The sequence below is a fragment of the Dinoponera quadriceps genome, unplaced genomic scaffold (assembly GCF_001313825.1).
Source record: "Dinoponera quadriceps isolate SergipeBrazil2010 unplaced genomic scaffold, ASM131382v1 scaffold588, whole genome shotgun sequence".
Taxonomy (NCBI): Eukaryota; Metazoa; Arthropoda; class Insecta; order Hymenoptera; family Formicidae; genus Dinoponera; species Dinoponera quadriceps.
The window spans coordinates 336,996-358,940 of record NW_014554802.1 but is presented as its reverse complement, the minus strand read 5'-3'; the positions used below and the strand labels follow the sequence as shown (position 1 = coordinate 358,940).

Below are 21,945 nucleotides of genomic sequence, written 5' to 3'. Positions count from 1 at the left end.
TATATATCTACATTAAAAGAAATGCTTTAAGGCTCCGGACTAGTCGCTGTGACTATCCTTATTCGATGACGTTAGAAGCGAGAAAACGCGTACTAGAATTTTTTGCATTATATTTTCAAATAAAAAAATATATCCACAAAATGACACTTATTATCGATTCAGCAGTATACTTGACACGCGTAAAATTGGACAAACACTTTTCTTTTGAAGAACAATCAATGAAAGTTAGTCGCAAAATTAATTTGACAGAACATAGAATTTAACACAGAACTTTCTTTTCCAACTTATGATTTCATCAATATGATAATATTGATGTTGTCATTAAATTGACGTCATTAAACAAGAACAATTACAGCGACTACTCTGGAATCTTAAATCATTGATGTGTATGATAAAATGTTATATATGTACATGTATATATATACATATATATAACATTATACATGTATATATAACGTTACATATAATATAAAGACATGTAAACATCATATAAACTTAATAGAGCATAAAAATGATTTTATTGTCTTCAAAAGAGATTAGGCTACACAGTTCAGATTATTATAATAATATTGAATCTACTTTACAATTATAACTAATTGAACTGTGAAGCTCGAAATGACATTGTTCGTTGAGCAAATGATTAAAATGTGTTGTAATAGTTCATTGTCAATTTTATTCATTAATATTAGCATTTTTCGTAAAATAAAATCAAGTAGAACCAGCTTGCTAGGAATGACGTGTTTGCAAGGAAATGCTATTGACTATTGTTTCTCATCACTTTAGCGGACTATAACGCGATTGAACAATTTATCACTCGTCTAGATGGACTAACACATTGCTTATATCATAACATATATATATATATGTATATATATATAAGTCAACTCGTGTTCTATACAAAAATAAAATACCACAGTCTTAGAAGACAAATGTATCAAGCTATTAACGTTGCACCATCACCATAACATTCTTTTAAATTACATAGGAATAATGAGTGTACTTGTCAATTCAGTAGCATTTATGTAGGAAGGAATTAGTTTTAAAAATCTGTACTGGAAGTTTTCTCGCGAAAGCGCAGATGAAGCATGCATTGGGCATACTTCTGTTCGTAACATATACGTGAATCTTTGACGTTGAGCAAAATTTCTGTAAATTCTAAGATCCTCACAAAAAGAAAGAAAAGCATTCGATTGCTAATTATTAATGATGTAAATTCATAATGTAAAAGACAATGGTGCCAGAATCCGAGACGGATAATTTCTGTTTGTCAATTTTGTAAAACATCACGACTGATGATTTTTCTTTGAAATCGATGTCACACACTTCAATTAAATTAACCGTTTAATCCCGATGAATGATCGCGCTGCGTTTCAAATGAAATAATGACCTTCTAGACTCGGAGTTATTACGGATCTCACTGTTGTGCGTTCGAAGGCACCGCGCGACGTTCGACCTGGAGATGATCAAACGACGTAATTTTCTTACGGCACCATCACTCACCGGGTTATACTTTAGACCTATTATTTTAGGTACACGCACGATCAACAGATACGACTCGCGAATGTGCGCGCGCGACGGCTGATCATGCCGGGAAAATATTCGTCTAGTCATCGTTAAAACCTGGAAGACACTCTGTATATTCGCAAATCGCGCGTTAGGTCTTCACAATGAATCGTACGCGTCTAACTAAAAAAAAAACCTCCCAATGCAAAGTTCTAATCTCGCTCTACGAATCATTCAGGCATATTCCTCGGGTAAGTACATTCTTCGCGCGAAATGATGCTAATAACAGTTAAATTACACGAACAAGATGCAATAAGGAACTATCGGAAACATGAATATAAAAAGGTGCTCTTCCTTAATTAATTAGTGGATTGTACAATAATTCATTTCTATGTTACCGCGCAGTATCCAACGTCACATCGATTTCACCGGCATTCCAGCATCGTTCCCCGTCATAATATTGTGATAAAATGAGTGTGTATCGTATATTCTAGCATATTCACATATTATTTATCGCGCCGCCCATCTAACGGCCAGTCATCCGTCATTGCACTCATTCGAAGTTATCAAATATGTCTTTCTTTTTTTTCTCTCTTTTGTATTAACAATTATTTATAACAGTGATATCTGATATGTCTTCTTCTCTGCTGCTTAAGCCAGGAAAGAAGAAAAAGGAAACGTTCACTTGTACGCCGTACAGTGTATCACTCACGTTCACACGTCAATCGGAGATGTTCATTTCTGTCACTCTTGCGTCTCGGATCAATACGTAGCACAAGAAAGTTCCCGACGTTGTGGTGAATGAAATCCTATAGTGATCAAGAATTAACGATTTCTTGCCCGATTTCTCCCATGCTTGAACGGCGAAATTTCGTCAGTCGATTTTCTCTGTGTGCACTGTTTCCCCTCCCTCGTCATCGTGTTGATGATCCCGACGTGTATCTGGATCGCTAATTAGACGTGATACCGAACAGGGATCTCTCTCCCATTGATTGTAATACTTGGTTCTCTTCTTTTCTTTTCCATTCGTTCGCGCACTCGAGTATTTCGTTTCGGAGCAAACAGTTTGTCAGTATTATTATTATTATTATTATTATTATTATTAACAAATATTGCGTGCAGATCTTGCATTTAGAATCGGTTCGTATATTAGCTGGCTTGCCACTTGAATTTGCTACGCATTATCCACTTTTGACCGATGTTGTTGGGGTCGCATTGCGTTAGGACGGGCTGCGACGCGTCGCCCGAGTGGGGTTTCGACAGACAATGGCCCGTGTTCGTGTGCCTGATCATCTTAGTCTGGAAAAGAGAAAGGATACATACGTTAAATAGCGTCGAGCGAACAGTTTCGTGCTAACTACTATTTTCCCTCCCGCTTCTTCTAGATTTCTTCTCGCTTTACCTCGTCGTTGTACACCCACGCTTGATTACCACCCATTCCGTGACACCGTACGATCTTCACAGGACCTTGCGGACTAGCTGCATCAAGGCACATATCGTCGGACATTATCTGTTGCCGTTTAGTGTAAGCGAACACCTGGATCATACAGTTACAGAAACGAGGATAACAGAATTCTCTCGATGCGGTGCAGTTAGGAACGATATCTCAATCTTTATTCTACGCAAGATACACGCAATATCAAACTTTTCAAAATCTGCTAAGGACAACACCCTTTTCTTAGGAGGAGATACTGAACCCTCCAGGTTGTCAATGGAGGGTTAAGAAAAACGATAATTTTCTAGAATTTTTAATATCCTGTATTTCTGAGACGAGGTATCTTCGTGCATATGTACTTCGTAAAGTGACTTCAAACATTCACTTTTAAAATATTAGACAGTATATAAGAAACCTGTATACACAGAATGCTCCAGAATAATCGCGTGTGGAGTGCAAAAGATTCTCGGTCGAATCGGACGAAGCAACTATCCCTTTACCAAAATTAGCTACCTACAGTCATTGTAAAATGAACGTCGGCCGGATAAGTTGATATCGCATGTATCTCAGCTGCGGAAATGACATACGAACCTGATTGCCACCTAATCCATGGCAATAACTAATGCCAACGTTCTCTCCGGTCCTCCTGCCCATCGTGTCCAGGCAGGTCTGCGTCTCGACGTTCTTCACATCGCCGAGGTAATAATAGTCCAGTGGCATCGGCGATTCCGGGTATATGTTTTCTAAGTACCACCTGAAGCTCTTGCACTTCAATCGTTCTCGGAGCTTCACCCGTTCGGACACATCGCCGACGTCGACGTTTCGCGCGCCTGCAAAACATAGATTCTCATTATAATCTGTCACCGGAGAGTGGTGACTTGTTTACACGTGATTTTTACACATTGTGGTGCTCGCGCGTAAATCGATCGAGAGGAGACTTGTCAGCATTTCAGTGCCGAAGCAACGAAATTTGGTCATGATACTTGTATGATACATCAATGCCGTATGCTTGCTCTTAAGAGAAAAAAAAAAAAAAAAAGAAAGAAATGTGCAATTACGCAACGCATAAATCTTCTGACAATCTTGTGAAAGATGTAGGTGAGGAGGTTCGCGAGGTAACGTCGTCTTCTAATTAATGCCTTTAACTTGCCTTCGTGGTGGATGTAGCGTGCAAATAACGTGCTTTACCAATGTTCTGTACATGTTTTGCGCGCGAGTGTGTGACTTTGCCGATTAGATCGAATACTAGAAGAAGAACATGGAACATCCGTCTCATCGTATTCGTGTTAGTTTGTATGTTCAATAACTCGTTTCAACGATATCCCTTCGATCACAATATGATATATGCCAGCACAAGGAACCCTGCAGTGCGCTGTGCGTGACTTATTCTCTAGAGTACACACCTTCGAACGTTTTACTTGCATAATTGTGCTATCGTACATATCATGTCTGGTTTATCCAATTACTTTATCAATGTATGATCATATTGAGTTATATTACGTTACGGTCGAACGTAATAGCGACGATGTCTTAAATAAATGTTAACGGGTATCTGATAGACGGAAAGAGAGAGAGAGATAGATAGAGAGAAAGAAAGCAGCCGTAAACCGAGAACAGAAACGAACGAGAGACATCATGCACAGACAAACACCACCTGCAAATATATCCCGCGGATAAACATGCTGTTACCGCGGGAAAAGCGACCGATAAAAAGAATAAAAAAAGTATACTCATAGGCAAGGATGCTACGTGCGAGAGAAAATACGCAGATCTAGAGATCTTTCTCTTTCTTTTTAGTTTTTTTTATGAGGTTCGCCAGTGGTTAGTGCTACCTGGATTAATGTTGTAATAGAAGTACTTCCATTGGTCCAACCAAACTTCTGCGAGCCGCGCATTGTTGTGGTTGACTATCTTGCTCGTACCACCCGGGAAGGTATACGGGGTCGACTTACGGAATACATGCCCGACGTGCGAGCATGTCGCTATTTCCAATGTCCCACCACACATCCATATCTAACCAACTCAGTTCTGTTAGTTGTGTTAGCAGTTGCAACGGTTTTAAAACACGATAAGAAACGAGAGGATTGAGAAAACAAATTAAGAATAATAATGAGAGAAAAACAAGAGGAAGAATAAGAACGCGCGTGTGTGTGTGTGTGTGTGTGTGTGTTGTAATATTTCTGCGCCTCGTGATGGACTTAGAGTCCCGCACTTTCCCCTTTGCGGCACCTATAATGTGGCTTGATAAAAAGTATATATTATTAAAAAAGAAGCAAGCGTAAATCTCAATTGGTTAGTCGGCTGGATGGATGAGTGGTTAAAGACTACAGTCAGCGCGTGTGCCGGGAAGACACAGAAACGAAACATCACTGGAAACGTTCATTCGACAACACGTGGTACACGTTTATGATGCCCCGTAGCTATTTCTAAATGCTTTGCTCCGTTCAAGCTGATACTTATTGATCCAAGAGATCGGGATGAATGGAGGAAATGGATAAAGTGTTCAGCGGCGATCAACGCAGAGAGATTCTACAGATTGGAGACAATTTCTACGACAGTTAGAGATCTCGATATTCGCGGAAGATATTAGCGGATGAGTAACGTAAACCGTAAAGACAACTACAAGATGTTATGTATGAGATTATTAGTAAGTAACACATAATGCAATATAAAATCATGTGCATAACACCCATAGAAGATGATCGACTAATTAACGATGTATCTCTGCGAGATAAAGCTGTCGCTTCGGCTAGTTCTCGTGCCGATGCGAATCTGGCACCATTACTGTCTTCGGCTTTCAATTTATCGGACGGCGTTGAAAATTGAAAACTGAAGGTAAACGAATGATTTCGGAGTGCCTGGACGAGAATCCGACAGATTGTGATCCTATTTGTAGCTGGTGGCGTATTAAAAAAGTCGTATTGTAAGAGTACAATTGACGCAGCGCGCGCCAGTTATTGAATGATGTGGAGAGGTAACTGATTAAACAAGAAATAACGCATTCAAAAACAATTGCAACTTATATAACTATACGAACTATGAAACAGTTCGATGAGGTGTATGGTAATAAACGGCATGTATCAGATACCCGTCAAATAGGATATATACTGTCGCTCAGTCAGCGGTTTTTCTAAAAACGGCTTTACCATAAATAACACCGTTATTTCCGATATAAGCGCGCTACATGAACACCGGCATTACATGAAAGTTTCGTTAAAACATCTTTTCAGTCATGAAATAAATATGTATCCTGTTATAATTCAATTAAATTTCTTCTGTATATTATCTATTTGGAACGTGACGGATAATTTAAGAAGAGAATCGGGAGTTCGTGGCATACATAGAGAGAGAGAGAGAGAGAGAGAGAGAGAGAAATAGATAATGAGAATTTTGACGTGACACTACTATAGGTATTGATCGGTTGGGTATATTGCATTAGACACGTATGTATAATATATATATACATACATGCATATATATATATATATATATATATATATATATATATATTTAGTGTGCATAACGACGGCATCGTTTAGCGCAACGTAGTACAACCAACAACATCGCAAAACGAATGAAACGGTACACTGCAGATTATCTAACCTGGATTCATGGCATAGTAAAAATCTCTCCACTCATCCATCCAGACTTCGGCCACCCTGGCCGCATTGTGCAGGACTATCTTGCTGACACCGCCGGGGAATGTATATGGGCTCTTGTCCCGGAATACATGTCCCACATGTGAGCACGGACTGATTTCTAATGTTCCGCCACATTGCCACACCTATAAGGCACTTATGACTTCACAAATAACAGTGAAAGTTTTATGACAACGAAATACACCCCACCCATATTGAGGAAAAACCCTTTCAGAACCCGGTCTCCTATTGTTATACAAATATTAGGAATAGTTGTATCACATATGCAGTGTGACTTTGTTCAAGCCGAAACATATGATGTATAATTTTTATCGCACCAAATTGGCGATCTCTCTTCTTATCGTATCTTAGAGAGAGAGAGAGAGAGAGAGAGAGAGAGAGAGAGAAAGGGGGGAGAGAGAGAGAGAGAGAGAGAGAGAGAGAGAACTTACTCGGAAACTCATCTCGAGATTTTCGCCACCCCAGATGTCCATGCCTTCGTCATACGCGCCCAACTCGTAGAAGTATTCCTTATCGATAGAGAATAAACCGCCGGCCATTGTCGGCGTTCGCAGCGGTGCCGTTCGGTCGCCGTTTCTTCTGTCCATCTCTCTCTGTGCGACTCTGTACCTTGTTAAGCGAAGGCATTGGCGTGGTATTAAGCGGAAATTGTCGTTGCCAGAAAATTAGACATTGCAAATTTGCCGGAGAGTGACGAGCGATTCGGACCTTGTCGACGACGTGCTTTGTCTTGGTCGAAATCCACGCGCGGCGGATAAATTAAAATTTAATTAAACAACAGGACGCTTTGTACGCATGCAATGAATACGGGAGACCGTAAATCTGTGAGCTCGACGGCTCGTAGTAATTATGTGTGTGTATATGTGTATGCGAGGGAGAGAAAAAGAGCGGCCGCCATTAATTATATTTCGGGTCATTATGTATGTAAATGTAACCGAATTAGAATGAGAACCGGTGGATGTATGAACGTGACGACNATATATATATATATATATATATATATATATATCGGTATGGATCGATAGACTTAGTATTCCACGTGAGTTCAGCTATCTACAGATCTAACTATTCATCGTATGCAAAATATGTAAGCTGATTTTCGCATTTGCAACTCAAATTCCTGTTCTTTCTTCTTTTTACAAGACACGAGATCGAACTGACTCGTCGATCGAGGAATAAAGTAACGCGGCGATAATACACTTAAAGGTGCTCGCGATATTTATAACATTATTAATATACCATCTGAAGTTGAGCTTCCAATTGAAGCCTCCCCACGTCATGTCACTGGCCGGGATGTACTCGAAAGTGTCATCGCTAATCACGTCTATGATCGGACAGACTACGGTGTGCCTGTCGTTCGCGATTCTCGAGAGCAGCGGCTCCAGCCAGCCCTCGGTGCATTCACAGTGTGCATCCAGGAACGTGATCACTTGTCCTTTCACGTGCTTCGCCCCGAGAAGCCGCGCTCTTATCAAACCCGACCTCCTCTCGGTGCGGTACACGTACGTGGGAACCGGTAGTGTCGCTATATAATCCTCTAGGTCTTGCTTCAGATGCTCTAGAAAAACCAACGTTCACGTCATTATGGTATAAATCTACATCTACAATGTCTTGAAATAATAATAAATCATAGATGATTGATATGCTATATTTCTTTAATAATAGCGGCTTTTAATTGAGATCTAAAACGACCGCAGGTGATCGTTTACATATCGTAAAAGAAATGACTATTCTCGGATTAAATTTTTCCACCTGCAACATGCGATCTAGATTGCTCATTTTTTTTTACAATTTACAAATAAACGTGCCGGTTCTTCAGAATGAAAAAACATACCACGCTCGCTCGCATCGTCCACCAGAATAACCTCCTTCAGCAACGATCTGGGAGATCTGTTTATGACGGACCAGACCGTCCTCAGTAAAGTGGTCCACGCCTCGTTATGGAAAACTATCACGATACTAGTGTCTGGAAGATACTTATTATACTTCTTATTCTTACAGCCGTCGAGTCTGATATCTTTTAAGGATCGATTTAAGGAGATCATGTCGCTGGCCATCAGATTGAACTGATTCAGCTTGAACAGTTCTTGTTGCTTGGCTTCGTTCTCTGGCGAAATATGCACCGCCGCCCCCATTTCGCCGGGACTGCCCTTATTCTCACGGATGACCTTTGCCGGCCGCCACAGGTGCAACCTCGACGGCAAATATTGCTTCTTGCTGGACTCCTCCTTGGATGACGTCTCCCTAACCGGGATCTTTGGATGGAAGCGCTGAGGCGGCTCCTCCGTCAACGCCTGTTGTTGCGCCTGCTGCTGCTTGTTATCCGAGCAGCTCCACCCAGACCCTCCGATGCAGTCTGAATAGAGCATCAACACCATGACGTCGACCAGGAACCATACCAGCGACGTCAGGAGTATCACTTGACATGTGTGAATGCGAATCTTGGAGCGGAACATCTTACAACGGCGCTCTTCCGCTTGTACGCCGAGTTCATCACCCAGTCTCCGCGATCAGATTCGCAAAATGAGATTTGAATGGGAACGTTCACTACCGGATTCCGCTAATTTGGCCGAATCCTCGTGGCATTACATGACTGGGATCTGCGCGGTGCTGTAACATGGAAAGCAGTTCAAGTTATTACGGATGCGACGAGAGCGCTAATGTGTACGTGCTTTTGGGAAAAGACTGCCCGCCGGACGGAATTCTTTCTTCGAGAAATCGATTCGCGGCGATTAAAATGGGATTTATAATGCGGCCCGTCCGGCGGAGCTCTCGTGTGAGATCTTAGAGGAAAATTTCGGTAAGCTTTGAGGAATAAATTTCTTCACGTTTTCTCCCAACGTGTTTCCGCGTTGGTTTTTCCAGAGAGGAGAAAAGAGAGAGAGAGAGAGAGAGAGAGAATCCGCGAATACGCTCGTGTCGAATAGCAAAGAGAGTAGTTTGAAAAGTTCTCGGCCTGACAAAGAAAACACGTGAATTTTGTAGCTGTGGTACCGCAGCGGCTTGCAATCGATGTCGGTACCAGCTGTAACTGCGACAAAAAAGCGAGCGCGGGAGAAAATGTAACAACGAAGCATTTCGAAGACACGACGGAAATACGGATCTGCGGGCAATTATCCCACGCACCCGGCACACTAGCGCGCGCCAGGCTATTTGGCCTGGGAAATTATATTACGATGAGACAACCGTGTTCCCGACGGTACTAATTAATTAACGGCTGCTAAATAATTCACTTTCATTACGATAACGAGCGGGAAATGGCAGTAATAACGGCGGGTGACCTGCAGCACAGCAACGGTGACATTCCCTGCTGGCTGGTTGCATTGCGCGACCTTTTTATCTGAGAGAAAAAGTAACGTTACAAATGACGTGCAAAGAGCAAATATGTATGGAAGAAATGCATATATGGGTGTGTAAAGTTAACTTGTCGCTATTTGCGACTGTGAAAATTGCTCCTCTCAGAATCGAAGCGACGGGAGAATAATAAAGGACACTCGCAAATTTAACAGCTGGAGAGAAAAGATAGATAGATAAATAAATAGATCGACAGTTAGATAGATTCTCATTGAGGAAAGAAAGGGGAGCTTACTGATGCGCGTATCGTTACCGAGTGCTCTATTATTACATTATTATATTCCCATTCGTCAGTTACGTGTCTGTGATGTGGCACGTATATTAAATACACACAACGCGTAAACTAATCACCGTTACAGTAAAGCAATTGACGATACGCGCAATACGTCGCGAGCGAACGCAACGAGCGTACCACCTGGTGCAATCTATCGAGTTTTGCAACCTGTATACGTGTTTTATTCGAAAGAGCTTGCGCAAAAATAAAGAATTATCGCGATAACAGTAATACTGACCAATGGATCCGGAATTTCTAGGGTGCAAGATATTTATTCGGGATTTTTTTCTACGTATATTGGCGAATAGAATCGCGATAGCACAATTAATAATTACAATAGTAACTAATATAACTATTATTTACTAATAACTAATATAATTATTATTTATTCGAAATCGATCTTGCGCATAAGAAGTCATAATGCGGATCCCTGCAAATTCGGCGGACTTCTAGGATAGGTATTCATTCTAAATTTTAAATGTTGTGGCGAATAGAATCGTGATAACGGCAAAAAAAGTTGTAATCAGTAATGTTACAGTTGCAACTAGTAATGTAATACCGGATGACGTGGTCTTCTTCTCTTTTCATCTCCGTATTTCTCCTTCGCTCACTGAAAAGCGTTCTCCGCGCTCTCCTTGCCGCATATTACTTAATAAGTAGCGGTGTATTCCTTGTGCAATATTCTCCGTAGTTCCCAATGATGGACGTACTTGCGATTTAACGCGAACTCAGTGAACTGACGATGATTTACGACATTACCGGCCGGTAATGATGACGTTCGGTCGCGGTATAACATATGACACATTATTTATCAGCAGAAATTGCATGCAATCGGCCGATAAAAATCGATATCAGCGCAGAGTGATCCTTGAGACGTTATTATGCGCGACGATATCGTCGTGACGAATCGCGTGTTCGCCCTCGATTACGACAGTTGTCTTCGTCCACTCATGCTATTTCTATTATTCCAATGCAGTGTCATCGAGAGACATCGCGCGTTCAACAGAAACGAGCGAGTGTACCGCGACAAAAGTGGATCTCAAGGCTATTTGAAAGCGCAATCCGGACTTTCGTCGATATTGACGCGATTGATGTGATTTTTCCAAGTGATCATCGGATCAGTGAAAATCAGAGGAATTCCAGAATACCTATTCGCAGGTCTTAATTCGGCGAAGGAATACGCCGAATAATCTATAAAGTTTCGGGACTCTCACGAACATTCCATATATGTGAATCTGTTTACAAGCAAATCGTAAGGTGAAAGAGAGAGAGAGAAGTATGGCCTGTTTTGTATGGCTATTTTATATAACTAAGGATCAATATAAGTAAAATAAAGTAACATCGCATTGTTACACCATCGAGTGGAGACTGAGACAAGAGAAAAGGGCAGACGTGAAGCGCGATGTGCAAGAGCGTGGTGCTTGAGAATGAACGGCTGTTTACAAAATGTATCGTCCGTCTAACTTACGAGTGATAATTTTCGCGAAGTTAGCATGACACTCGTATTCGCGGCTTCGTGATAACGAATGACGCGAGTGAAATTGTAGAACGATGGCGGATGACTTTGTCGTTGGCTATCTCTTTCGAAATAATTAGAAACGAACTATATCGGCCTGTCATCGCGCGAGTTACATATTAATGTAAAATTATGGAATAATCGGCTAATAAGCATAACCTTCACGTCGCCAGTTGCCAGCGAAATTTCTGTCTCATCGACCGAGTTTATCTTGAATTGATAATACACACACCCGCATTTTGACAAATGAAACGCATTATCGATATCACGGTTAATGCGTAACAAAAGCAAGCGACGCGATAAAACGATGATCGAATATTTTACACGACCTAATTGAATTTAACAGACGTGATGTTGCCCGCGGATTATTTCAATAATAACGCACAGATGTAATTAAGTATTTGCATTCAAAGATTAATTGTTTTCTCTCCTTCCTTCTCTCTCTTTCTCTTCCTGGAGGCACCGAGATTTCGATTCGATGTTAAAGATAGTTGTCGATGCTTCTACATCGACAAACGAATACTTTTAGAATATTTTGGTACAGAACCATTATGAAATTATCCAGGGAGTTACGTGTCAAATTATACTCGTCTCTGAATCATTTCTAAATAGCTGAGATATCAAATGCAGAGATATTCAATTATTTATGTTGCTTTTTATTATCGCGAATATTTCACTATTTATATTTATTAGAATACAGGCACACGCTATTTATTTTTAACTACTATTACACAGAAAGAAATCTCAGTTCGTATAATTAAACAGGCATTGGACTAAAATTTTTTCATCAGATTAAAAACTTATTTCTCTCCGTTTTTCTTGATATTTCATTTTTTTTTATCTTTTTTAACGCACAAATTTACGAATTGTCAGAATTCACGTAATGATTTTACAACCACAAACGACACGTGTAAGGTAAGCCGCGACGTTGTAACGCGTCAGCCAATCAGTATCGCGGAAAAACGACAACAATAATTTCGGTAATTTCAAATATCGACTTAACATGCTTTTTTCAGAGGGATTATCTCCTCTATTTTAACGGTATGCTTTTATACAATAGTATTCTTAGCACTTAACGCTTTTCAGATTACTTAAGGAGAGCCACCGGTCATTCACAAGTTGTTATGCTGCGATTGGTTTATCGTCCGCGGGAGAACGCATAAATCACACGATAGCTCGATTATACAATCAGACATAGTTAAAAGATCACCGATATATATGTCGCACATGGTTATACCAGGTCAAGAGTATGACTGGGAATCGAATTCGGGAACAATACGATCCCGCCGGAGCGGCGTGCCACATGCGGAGGCCCACAATGCACGATGTGATAGAATGAAGATCGTGATATCGTACGGATATACCGTTATTACGCGTCGTTTTATACGGGTCACAAACCGGCGTAAGGTTTTCCCGCCTGATGGAGAACGGATTAAAACGAGGCGCGCACCGTTTTGACGTTTCCACGGGGCGTCTGTGTGCAGTAACCGGCATACCGTACATACAGATGTTAAATTAAATTTCGTTACGGACGGTTATCACACGCCCGTTCGGCACCACAAGATTACAAGCGTTAATCTCTTTCGTTAACGGCTAACCGTTATCCGCTCAACCTTTTGTGCGTGATATCTTTGGCATTTGTCTCGTATCTCTGACATTTTATTGTGCTGTCGAGTCACGTGGCACGTGATCATGACAGCAAATGTCAAACGGAGAGTCGTGGAAAATTGGGTCACCGGGACGGGCGTCCTTGCGGATAAGCAAGGCTTCTTATGCACGAGTCGCTACTTCTTCTAACAGTGTAGCAGCTGCCAACAGTCAGGTAACTCTTTCTCTCTTTACATGTTTATCGGTTCTCTCGCGGGAGAACCTGGCGGTGCGATACCGTCGCCGTGGAGAAGCACCTTTCACTCGTTTCGTGAATCACTGGCGAAACGCGGCATAATTAAGTATCGTTTCTTTCTCTCTCTCTCTCTCTTTCTCTCTCTGTCTCAGGAGAAACAGTGACGTAAACGGCGCGCATACACCGAGCAACATCAAGCGGTGTTATCTATCACGAATACCATTTGTCGGCTGCGCAGCGAATCGCGGTTTCAGTGATGTTTCATCATTGTTCACGCTGGATACGTGCCGATGGTTGCCGGTGCAGATAATGCGCAGCGGTGGACGGAAGGAAGATTTCCTTGAATAAAAATCGAAAAAAATCGAGATCCTCGCGCGAATAATAATTCAAAACTGCGAATGAAACTAACGAGTGTGCGATGTCTGGACGGTGCAGTCGACGACGAAGAAGCACAACGTCGTCTCTCCGTGCGCGACCTCACTGCTCTTCAATTAATCAATTAATCGAAGTATTGGATTGAGTCGCGTTAAAGTGCACTCGGAATTGATTGGAAAGTGGCGAGGAATTTAACGTGTCGCCTGGAATTTTCGCGATTAACGTCTCAATGAACTACTCGAATTATTCGCGACTTCCCTCGCGAAGGTCGCCAGAAGGTTGCGATTTTTCTCTTTTTTTTTCTTTCGCGCGTGATTCCTACGATGATCGAAAGAGCTGTTAACACGTTATGGACCGCTCGGCTAAATTTTTACCCATTTCACGACGATCGAATCGTTGATCGAGTGATCAACAATTGGTTGGTTTTTCAATGTTTCCGACGAGATAATCGGCGTTCTTTTCAGATTTCACGCACGGAAAGAGACACGTCTGTCAACGCCAAAAGGATCATTCATCCGGAATCTATCCTAAACTCCGAGCAAGCATATAGTTCGGACGCGATCGTTCGGACGTGTCTAATCTGAGGTATATAAAACAGTCGAGAATTCGAACGTTATCTCTCACGACGGCGACGTCGGCCATCAGTCAGTTTCATTCTGTTCGAAGCACCTCGCAATACAATCGTAGAAGCGTGTAATCACGCACATTTCCCCACGCTTTCCAAACTTCGGGATCGTGAGAACGTGAGAATAGTGGTCCTCCAGGCGCGCGGCGGCATTATCGCAACCCTCTTGTCGTTATCGTCGTTGTTGTCGACGAGAGAGAGAAGAACGTCCTGCGCTGTTCCATGACAGATCATTCTCGGCGCAATTGCATTGCAACACGACAAGGCGCGCGGCCTTGAGACGATTTTCTCTCCCCCCCCCNNCCCCCCCAAGGGACCGCTGCTCCGATGAGCGAGTCTCTGGAGTGCTCTACATGCCTTGAAGACGGACAAGTGCACCGTATACCTTTAAACGGAACTCCGGTTGCATTCAGCGGACGACAACGACGATGACGAAGAGGAGAACCATCTCATCGCGTGAAGCGGCGTGATGGGGAAGAAAAGGAGGTGCAAACCGCGCGAGGATGTCGCAAACGATCGGTTTTTACTAGTTGGTTTCTAGTAGTCGTCCGCGATTTATGTAGCGATCGAGCGCTGAACGAGAGCGGGTGCTGCGAAATTACGTTCCCAAGCGGTAGGATCAGCTGCGACAAGGACTGATTCGCCGACAGATCGAGAAAATTAATTTCGAGCTGAGGCTAAACGAGGCGTCTCTTCCTCGAGTTCCTCGGGAAGAACGAGTCGCCTGTCGCGTTGCGTTCCTTCATTCAGAGAAAGAATCAACCATAGGGGCTAAGACGTAGCCGTGGTAGTTAAAAGTGGATTCGGAGAGCCTGAATCTTTAAGACCAAGCGAAAGCGAACATCTGCGAACATGTTAGATATCGTGTCGGTACATCAGAGAAAACGTGTTTGTCCATAACTATTTTTTCGGACTTGCTCGCAGATGTTCGTTCGTGCTCGTTCTCTCGATCCGGATCCATTTTAAAATAGAGACAGCTAATGTCGTTGCTGTCGCAGCGCTAAATTCAGCAACTGGTTGAATTTAGATTCCACAGCGGAAAATATCAGCTAATAGTGTGTGAAAATCTTTTAGCTGAGATTTAGCTGCTAATATCGAATCGTTTCTTTTTTTACGTGTCGGATCGACCAATGAATCCGGAATTTCGAGCAACGCGAACGCCAAGAAGACGCTTTCAAGTGAATCGACGGGAAGATCCACGGGGACACGTGGTAACTGTAAATGTGGAAACGAACGAACACAATAGCGCTCCGCCGGCACGTTGCGAAAAAAACAGTCGAGAGAGGCACAAAACATTTTCGCGGCGTTTTGTGTCACGCCGTTCTACAATTAGCATTGTTCAAATTCATTGATATGAAAAAAAAAGAATTGTTTGCGTCCCGACCATTTACAACGCGTTCCAGAATCCTCCGGCGTTAACGACCACCGAATTAAACTGTTCGTCTGTTCGCATGAACATCGTGGCGTAAATTATTTTTAAATCAGCGGATGATTATAATAAACGACGCTTCACGCTCCGCCTATTTCGCAAACTTTCACCTGTCGGAGCGAAGAGAATCGCCGAAAACATCATTATAAACGATCTTCGCGATAAATCATAGGGATTTACACGAAACGATGGCAAAAACGACGGACGGACGGACTTTTTACAATCCTTGACAATTCACGGAGCATGACGACTTCTAAACCGAGTTACGACATTCAGTCCATTTTGCTTAACTTGTTTTTTAGCTAGGCAACGTGAGATGAGGACCTCAGAAGCTGACCCGGTTACAATAGATCGATTTTAGCGACGTGTCTCGCGACCGTTCCTAAACGACCGTCGCGATACACTGAGATTCCATCTGTCGCGAGCAGACGAGAGCGGCTCGCCGTGTTTCAATATTCCATCGTCTCTGTCTATCTGTCTTTCCCCGTGAAAAAGTGTCCGCCGTTTCGTCTAAAAGTAAAGGACGAGAGAATCTCGGACGAACAAAAAGTTGTGGTTAATCGACGGGATTACTAAAATCAGCTCTAAAGTAGTATAATCTGACCGCAGGCTTTTCTCTTCAGGCAAGGATCAAACGCGGACGCGTTACGCACGAGCGAGAGATGCGCGCTCTCGGAAAACCGGACGGCGACATTCAGCGGTAAATGTAGAGCGAGAATGCAGCCAGGTGGACACCCACGCGCGTAAACAACGATGACATGTCTCTTTCTCTCTCTCTCTCAGCGTATGTGCTGAAAAGTTAACTTCTCGAGACACGAAGCGAACGACGCGGCTTTCGTCCACAAATGGACACACCCTTCAAAAGTGAATTCCGACACGGAACGACGTGTTTCCGATACGCGTTTCCGCTGAATTCCAATTCGGTCGTCGTAACGTTTCGCGGGTCCCTCCTGACGGAACGTGTCCACATGATAGTATTAGGTGTATAAATAAGTTCGATGCCTTGTAACTCTGAAATATAATAATTTGAAAGTGCCAATTATAAACTTTAAGAAGATTAACTGTAATAGTTGATGGCTTCATTGAGTCAAAACTACCATCCTTTTACCGGAGCCGGGATTCGCAGCTGAAAGATGGCAAAAGTGTGTGGAAAATGATTTCGAAGATTAACAGGTTATTGGTTTTTTTTGTAAATAAACATTGAAAAATCATATTTAAAAAAAGGCAGCGAATTTATTTATGCATCTAGTATCAACGAATTATGCCCGACTAACGAGACTAAATTTCCTTAACGAGCGCCCAGCGCTCGCGATGAAGAATTCCGTTTTAATTCGCACCTGGAATTAAAAGAGATTATCTCCGGCCGTAACGTGACTCCTCGCACGTACAGGGCGTGTACCACAACCCGCGCGGAATTCGCGTATGTGTCCCTCCTTGAATTTCTAATTCGCCGAATCGGAGAGCGACCGCCGAGTCAACGACAGTCGTGATTTTTCGCAATGCGGGAGAAACAACATAAACTCGCGCCTGTACACTTCGTGGCACCGTTATTAAGCCACGGCTACGCGTCGCATGCTACCTGCGTACTCGATTCTTTGAAAGTCGGAGGTGTGCATCCTTTCGAAGGAAAAAAGCGATCGCGTAGCCACATCACTGAGAATGCGCCACGATGGCGAACGATGAACCGGTTGCGATGTTCGAAAATCCCGTTATCGATCCGCGAACGATCTCGCGTCGGCGAATCCACGCATGACGCAGGCACAGAGAGAGAGGGAGGGAGCCACACATAAGACGTGAACAGCCGCCGCGCGTCCGACGTTTCTAAAAACGTGGCAGCGCGCTTCCAAACTTTCTTCCTTTCCACAGGACATGTGTAAGATCGATCACTCACTGCTCCGCATGGAGACGTTTTAACCGCGCGATGCACAGATGGTAACTCGGTCCCGCAGCGACGAGGGATCACCTCTATCTCCGGAGGAAATGAACTTGCCCGCGGACTCAAGTCCAGCACTGAATCGAGGCGCGCTCGTTACACATATGTTAATCGTTCCCGGCGCAACGAACGACGGCTCGCACCTGCAAGATTTCGACGCTCCGTGTGAATCAATGGCGAGGAAACGTCGGCCGACACGGGACGACTCCTCGTGTGTGCGCCAGAAGGTAAGAGAGACCAACGGATTCGTAGCGATCTCGAAAATTGGTCACTAGTCCCGACCGGGAAGGTCGACGAGATCGGAGCGGACTCCGTGAAACGTGGACTGAACAGTGATGTTAACACGCGACGACGCGCCCGCTTCGGGGCCGGTCGATTCCCCCGCCATTTCATCCCCGTCGATACGCACCTTCTGCTACTTTCTTCCACCGAGACGGCCAAACCCCGGATGATCAACGGCACGACGCAGCGGGAGAAAGCTCGTGAGTACACATGCCGTTGTCGTCGCACTGAACGAAGGATACGCCTGATACACACACCGCCGTGTGATCGGAGCACGACGCAACGCGGAACGGAGCAACCGAGTGACGGCGGCGGCGCCGAGGTTAGGGCGTCGCGCGAATCGTGGTACACACGGCAGCACCTCCGACGCGGGGTTACCGCGTATCGATATCGAGGGTCGGTATCGATGAAGCTCAGAACTCTCGAGATTTTATCGACGTTGCCCATTCCCCGAAGCCTGGTCTTACGATACGTCGTATGTAGCAGCCGGTGGTCCAATGAGAAGAATTCACACCTTGATAGAACAAGCGGCCAATCAGGACTCACGCTGGTGGTCGCTTTATCTAGCTTACTACCAGCACGGGTTCTGATTGGCTTCTGCTTTTCTGTCAAAACGTCAATTCTTTCTTCCCGGTCTATAATAGGCACTTTAAACTCTGAGTCTTAAAATATTGATCAATCACAGTTGAATTATGGAAGAAAAATCAATTGTGATTGGCCAATTTCTCAAGGCATTCAAGGTTACTGGAAAATTAATGACAGGTTTGTTAACCTCCGTGGAACGTTAACATGTTGCTATTTAATGTTACCGTAATCTTATCGGAACGTTGATGTGTTGTGAGGGAGTTAGGTCTAAATACCGACATTAATTGTCGGTAAACACCCGAAAAAATATATTTGGCGTTCGCAATGCGTCCAGGCCGAAAAATAAGGGGAAAAACTATTCGAATTATCGTGCGCGCTTATGGATCGCTCGTCAGATGGCGACGCTGCCTCACCGCTATATTGATCAAGTTAGATTTGTGAAGACGCACATTGATAAGATCTTGCGTATATTTTTCGATCGCACGCAATTCTCCCGCATTACGCGCGTATACAATCGTTACGAGCGTTCGGTGGACACGCGAGCGAAATTCGGCCGCGCGCGCGGTCTACCTCAGCGTTTACTACAGCGGCGTCGTCGTCACACATAAATCCTCTCTTGCCTATGACGTCACTCGCGAATTACACAAGCGTCATCGCTCAGTCTGTGTGGAAAATTTCGTGGGATCCATGGTGGTAGCGGCCGCGACAACGACGACGACGACCACTATCACAACCATCATCGTGACGAGGTGCGTGTTGCTCTCCGAACGACACGAGCTTTTCGTCGCTCGCAACACGAGGAATCGCACGACACGAAACGCTTCGCAGTCAAAGTGAGCGCTCCACCGAGGCTTTCTCTCGAATTTTTCCTCACCAGTATCACCGTCGTCGTGATTATCGTTATTCCAGAAGCTGGATTCCGCGCACGAAACCGCAGGACGATGTTTTCGACGAGCCTATAGTGTGCACATTGTTTGTTGTTGTGCGTCTCGTACGCACTGCTAAATGCCGTCAGCGTCACCGGAGTTTCCGCAGCTCGACGGTGCGGAACGATGTGTCATCTTCCATCGACACCTCGCGTTTCTTATGTACTTTTCGAGGAAACCGATGCATTATTTATGATGTTCGACATTCATAATCGTTAGATATTTCTTCTAATATTTTTTTTCTCTCACTGTGTCTTCGTTTATTATTTAAAAGCGGGAATTTCGTCGCTTGGCTAATAATATTCATCGCTACGGTACATTTGTGACAGTTCAAGTGTTGTTTTATCATCGTGCTATTCATATATGCGATACTTATATTTTTTTCTATTACACTTCATTCCTTGTTAACTTTGTTTTTATTTTATCGTATTGCAGTTGAAGTTTACGGAAGAAGTCTTCCAGCTTGTCACAATGTCTATGCAACAGTTCTGCTTGCGATGGAACAATCATCAACCTAATTTCATCTCAGTTTTCTCCAATTTGCTGAATAATGAGACCTTGGTGGACGTTACTCTCGCTGCTGAAGGCAGACATCTCCAGGCCCACAAAGTTGTACTATCGGCATGTAGTACATACTTTCAGTCATTATTCACAGTGAATCCTTGTCAGCATCCTATTGTTATACTTAAGGACATCAAGTTCTCGGACCTCAAGATTATGGTAGACTTCATGTATTATGGAGAAGTAAACATATCTCAAGATCAATTGCCGTCTATCATAAAGGTAAGGAACACCTTTCTCTAATTACCAAGTGATTGAGTAATTTGATCGTGTGACACTACACATATATTTTGATTTGTTTAACAGACAGCGGAGAGCTTAAAGATAAAAGGACTTGCGGAAATGCATACAGCGTCATTGACAAAATGGCCAAGCGGTAGTAGTGAAACAGGCGGTGGAGACCGCGGTGAATCCTGTTCACCCAGCCCATCTCCATTGTCTCCCTCTTTCCGTAGGAAAAGGTTAAGAAAATCCTCCACTGGTTCAACGTCCGGTTCTGGCGATAAGCCGGAAGACATTAACGAAATAACACTAGTAGCCACTAATATCGTCAAACCTGAACCTTTAATCGTATCGCAAGAAAGTGGGGAGAATCTGAGGCGACCAGTAAACACTAGTACAGAATCTCAAGGCAGTATTGATGAAGATCAAATATCAATTGTAAGTGAAGTATGATATTATACTTGATATATCGATGTATAATATTATGTACTTAATAGCGAATTTTTTTAAACAAGAAGCATAAAGAGCCTGTTACATTAACGAAAAGTATTGCAACATTGTGAAACAATATTATCATCGTAAGTGACGTGCTAATGTGTACACACTTCAGATGAGTAACATGGAAAACAGTTCCGCCAATACACCAGCCCAAAATGACGGTTCTATTCAAGATGTGAGCCAACAATCGGGAGGAAACATTGGACAAAGTTCAGTTTCTTCGCAACCACCTGTGCACCAAGGTAAGACATTTCATATTTTACATCGTTTTATACACATAAGTAGGTATTTTCTCAAGTATCCGGTCATCCAGTTAGCATTATTTATTATAATGATCTAAACTATATCTTACGTGCGCCACGCGTAAATAAAATCTTTAAAATGAGTAATGTATAAACTAATATCACGAATAATACTTCCCTTTTTTTTTACGCTGCATGCTTCACTTACATGGTTGTGATTTAAAAGTTTCTAGTTCTGAAATATAGATGGAAATATTTGTGAATATGTTTCTCTTTAAATATTACATGCTTTTTTTATTTTTTGCTTAAAATTATAATTTTGTTATTTGTAACATACTGTTTATCGGTGATGTGCGTTTTTAGTATGTATTAAAGATTTTAAAAAATAACTTCCATTTTATATATATATATNATATATGTGTGTGTGTATATATATATATATATATATATATACACGCAAATTGTATGATATTGATCTGTATATATATCAAAGAGACAAAAATGTAAACAGTTGATGCAACAGACAAGTAATCATGTTTACATAGAAAACAATTTAACCCTTATCGGTCGTAAGTCACCTCTCACGTGACAACAATACTTCGTCGCTGCGGTCGTACGTCACGTAGGAGGTGACAAGTCGGAACCTGTCGAAACTCGCTCTCTGTCAAATGCGGGTACGATTG

General features: G+C 42.8%; 2 protein-coding genes across 12 annotated transcripts in view; one reads left to right on the top strand and one right to left on the bottom strand.

The window, feature by feature from the left end:
- Nucleotides 1-499: 499 nt before the first annotated feature.
- On the bottom strand, nt 500-19,710 carry LOC106742075 (polypeptide N-acetylgalactosaminyltransferase 5). Of its 7 annotated transcripts, none has more exons than XM_014614696.1 (8): nt 19,688-19,710; nt 8,432-9,207; nt 7,837-8,155; nt 7,029-7,206; nt 6,542-6,722; nt 3,530-3,768; nt 2,906-3,040; nt 500-2,802 (listed from the first exon to the last, which is right to left on the bottom strand). In XM_014614696.1, exons 2-8 carry the CDS (start codon nt 9,051-9,053, stop codon nt 2,653-2,655), a joined length of 1,824 nt encoding a protein of 607 aa, XP_014470182.1. In that variant the 5' UTR covers nt 9,054-9,207; nt 19,688-19,710; the 3' UTR covers nt 500-2,652. The 7 variants fall into 7 exon arrangements, with proteins under 7 accessions (XP_014470182.1, XP_014470183.1, XP_014470177.1 ...); XM_014614697.1 differs by lacking the exons at nt 6,542-6,722; nt 19,688-19,710 and adding exons at nt 4,771-4,951; nt 18,356-18,591; XM_014614691.1 differs by lacking the exon at nt 19,688-19,710 and adding an exon at nt 18,356-18,590.
- LOC106742074 (longitudinals lacking protein, isoforms H/M/V) overlaps nt 19,041-21,945 on the top strand; it is a 13,923-nt gene continuing 11,018 nt past the window's right edge. Inside the window, exons 1-5 of one of the 5 annotated variants that reach the window (XM_014614686.1) lie at nt 19,041-19,646; nt 19,723-19,855; nt 20,175-20,522; nt 20,607-20,960; nt 21,133-21,262. In XM_014614686.1, coding sequence (XP_014470172.1) covers nt 19,501-19,646; nt 19,723-19,855; nt 20,175-20,522; nt 20,607-20,960; nt 21,133-21,262 — 1,111 coding nt within the window. In that variant the 5' untranslated portion in view covers nt 19,041-19,500. Of the gene's footprint in view, nt 19,647-19,722; nt 19,856-19,889; nt 19,954-20,174; nt 20,523-20,606; nt 20,961-21,132; nt 21,263-21,945 lie in introns of those variants that run through there. The other 4 variants (XM_014614687.1, XM_014614688.1, XM_014614690.1 and 1 more) reach the window with 4 other exon arrangements.

Bases quoted from the DNA above. Each gene is read 5' to 3' on its own strand.
- LOC106742075 (XM_014614696.1), bottom strand. From the start codon at position 9,053: ATGTTCCGCTCCAAGATTCGCATTCACACATGTCAAGTGATACTCCTG. The intron at 8,156-8,431 runs GTATGTTTTTTC...TGGTTTTTCTAG, and splicing joins GGACGATGCGAGCGAGCGTG to AGCATCTGAAGCAAGACCTA. The intron at 6,723-7,028 runs GTAAGTTCTCTC...AGTGCCTTATAG, and splicing joins ATCTCGAGATGAGTTTCCGA to GTGTGGCAATGTGGCGGAAC.